Source organism: Anastrepha obliqua, chromosome 6, assembly GCF_027943255.1.
Source record: "Anastrepha obliqua isolate idAnaObli1 chromosome 6, idAnaObli1_1.0, whole genome shotgun sequence".
NCBI classification, from domain to species: domain Eukaryota; kingdom Metazoa; phylum Arthropoda; class Insecta; order Diptera; family Tephritidae; genus Anastrepha; species Anastrepha obliqua.
Genome location: NC_072897.1, coordinates 30,995,238 through 30,998,610, shown reverse-complemented (window position 1 = coordinate 30,998,610; position 3,373 = coordinate 30,995,238). Strand labels below are relative to the sequence as shown.

At 47.2% G+C, this 3,373-nt stretch overlaps 1 protein-coding gene across 1 annotated transcript; it reads left to right on the top strand.

The window, feature by feature from the left end:
• The first annotated feature begins 309 nt into the window (after positions 1 to 309).
• Positions 310 to 1,296, top strand: LOC129250293 (uncharacterized). Its single transcript, XM_054889929.1, has one exon. It carries the CDS (start codon positions 310 to 312, stop codon positions 1,294 to 1,296), a length of 987 nt encoding a protein of 328 aa, XP_054745904.1.
• The last annotated feature ends 2,077 nt before the right edge of the window (positions 1,297 to 3,373 follow it).

The following is a 3,373-nucleotide window of genomic DNA, read 5'->3' as shown; positions in this document are numbered from 1 at the left end:
CTAAACCCAAGGTGTGATGCGACCCGTGCCTATTGGGTGGGTTTGGCAGCCGGCGGACTAAATAAGGCTGTCTTCGTACGGAGCCCTCCTGATATCAGGTCTCCTCAGGTTGTAACGGTGGCCTTGCAATGGTATGGGGCGCCGCCATGGTCGACCGGATATTTCCCCGTTATCCTATTTGGTCACCGCGCATGGCGACATGCGCAGCTCCCTTGGCGGGGCAGGTGACCGTACGAACCAGATGAAATGCTGAAACAAAAACTTAAAAATTCGGATGACGAGAAAACAAACACGGAACAAACGGACAAAATGACGGGAAAACATACTGACGCATCGACAGCACGGACTAATAAAAAACCAAACAGGCGGACAGAACTACAGGACAAGCAAACAGGCAGACAGGAGGAAGTGACGGACGCACTTAAAAAACAGTCATACAATTGGACAAGACGTACGAGCAAGGACGAGCTGAGGATGACGGGGTCACCCTCAGAGGATGAGCTCTTGGCATCCAGCCAAGAAACAATTGAGGGCAAAGCTGTGGGCCACAGTACGCCAACAACTATAAATCAACCAACAACATCCGCTAAAGCCGTGGGGCAAAAGCGTGGTAATAAAGGTCCCTCGAGGTATAAACTTTACCAGAGGTCTCTCGCTATCCTTGGCAGGATTCGAAAAAACGAGACCGAAAGTAAAGTTCATCCGAAAGATGAGACCGACAAGGCAAGATGTCAAAAGGTGGTTGATGAATACTTGGCCTTCCAAGCCGCCAACAGGACAGAAGCCAAAAAACGAAACCGCTCGCATGACGAAACGGGGAAGGTAACAAAGGAGCACAAGATATCGGATCAGGGTGCAGTTGCCTCCAAACCTATCAAGCGATTTAGTGAGGTGGCACGGGACCATCTCCAAATGGCATTGGTAGATGAAACCTCTAACCGCGGAAAACCTGTCCCTGACAAGTGGTCAGAGATTGAGGCACGGTTGTCTCGCATAGTCGTTCACCATGTCATGGCGAACTCGGAGGGCCAAACACTAGGTTTCGACGCGGTGGAGGTAGTCCGCGTTTACCGTGTCATTAAATGCGATGACCAATTCTCACTGCATTTTCTGACGCAAACGCGATTGGTAAAATCCAGAACAGCTGGGAAAGGCTTGAAACTCAAGCTAATTCTGGCTACTGAGATTCCACGAAGGCCGAGGGCTCGAATCTGGGTACCAAACATGGAGTTTGAAGCCAATCAACTAATCCCCTACCTTCAGGCGCATAATCGCTCGGTGCCGATGACCGATTGATCGATCATCAAAGCGGAGGCTCCGCAAAGGCACAGCAGGTGTTCCATCCTTCTAATTACAGAAGAGAGTCTGGAACCACTGGAGAAAGTGGGAAGCAAACTTCAGTTTGGGACCAGGAAGACCCAGTTGAAGATATTCCGTTCTGCAAACCCGGAAGAGGAGCAGGATGAGGTCGATGGTGCCAACGAACTGCTGACTGGCATGCAGCTAGATGACACCGAGTCCGAAAAAGGAAACCAATAAACATGGGTTTAAAGGTTGTCCAAATTAATTTGCAGCATTCACAGTCTGCAACGGACAACCTAACCGTTCTCCTGGCGGGGGAGGACGTGGACATCGCACTAATTCAGGAACCCTGGGTGCGGAGCACCGAGGTGAAAGGGTTCACTGGGAAAACCTACAATATCTACTATAAACGGATAGAAGGTAATCCCAGAACATGTATTGTAGCTAAAAAACACTTAAACACATTTTTAATTCCATTACATAGTTCACAGGATGTGACGGCTGTTGAGGTGGAAGCCACTGACGGAGTCAGAATAACGCTTGCCTCTATATACATACATGGCACATGAAAGACCAGCACCGCCTGAGGAGGCCCGTAAAGTTGTGCAGGAAAACCCGAACAAAACCCTGCTTCTCGGATGCGATACCAATGCAAGGCATGCTCTATGGGGAAGCTCCGAAACAAACGACCAAGGGGCGTCTCTTTACGATTTCATAATTAACACTAACTTGTCGGTATGTAACAGGGGTAACACTCCCACTTTCACCTTTCCAAGTACGGAGTACTTCAGGGGATTGGAGGAAGTGATCGATGTTACCCTAATGTCTGAAAACAGGTCAGTAAGGTTAGACAATTGGAGGGTTTCTGATAAAAGGTCTTTTTCTTATCACAGCTGGATCCTGTACGATCTGGATCTTAATGTTTATCCGCCCTTACAGTATAGAAATCCACTAAGAGCGAACTGGAAAAGGTTCAGAAACATAGTCAATAAAAGGATAGCAGAAATTCCCATCCACAAAATCACTCTCACCGAAAACCTTGAGAGTAGGCTCACAACACTGGAGAAGGCATTTAGTAGGGCCCACAAAACGCCCTGTCCCATAAAACTTAGCAAAAAATCCCATCCTCCAAACTAAGCTGGAAATTAAATGTTGAAGGACGGGTAAGGAAGGCAGAAATTGCCTTATATGCCTGTAAAGATGGGGTCTTCAACCGAAGCATACATTATGGCTGTATAAGACGGTTATACGACCTATTTTATCGTATGGTTCGGTAGTTGGGTGGAAGGCTCTAGGGGGAGAGTACAATACCAAACTACTCGGCAGAATACAGAGATCAGTCTGTGCAATAACGGTCGGTGCAATCAGATCATGTCCTAGAGAGGATCTCAATGCACTGGCACACGTTATTCCAATTGACCTACATATTAAGAAGACGGCAACCATGAGTGCATTTAGGTTAAATGAAGCGGGTCGGTGGAGAGAAAAAACTTATGGTCATGCTAGTCTATTATTGCAACAAACTCAGTTAATCTCGGTGAGAACTGACTACATCGTCCCGACGGTAACTTTCAACAGGAATTTTGCCACTCTCTTTCCAACTAAGGAAGAATGGAATAAGGGATTCTCTCTAAACAACTTCGACACTACAGTCTATACGGAGGGAAGTAAAATGGGCTGTGGTGTTGGAGCTGGTATATATTCTCACGGACTTCAAATTGAGCAATCTGTGCGTCTCCCTAATACCAGCAGTGTCTACCAGGCGGAAGTACTGACAATTGGGGAAGCCTGTAGGCTACTAATCGCAGATTTCTCTTTTAGGTGCAATATCGCTATTCTTTCGTATAGCCAAGCCAGGCACTGGGCTCTAAAGTGGTGGAACACAGCAGGAATAGCCTCACCATCTTGAGTGAAAACCATAAAGTTACCTTAAGCTGGGTCCCGGGACATCGGAAGGTAACGAAAAAGCAGATGAACTGGCAAGAGGGGGATCTGCCATGAATAACGCTCTTGCAGAATCGGTATTCACACCAATAGGTGCAGTCAAGAGTACAATTTCCCAAAAGTGCCT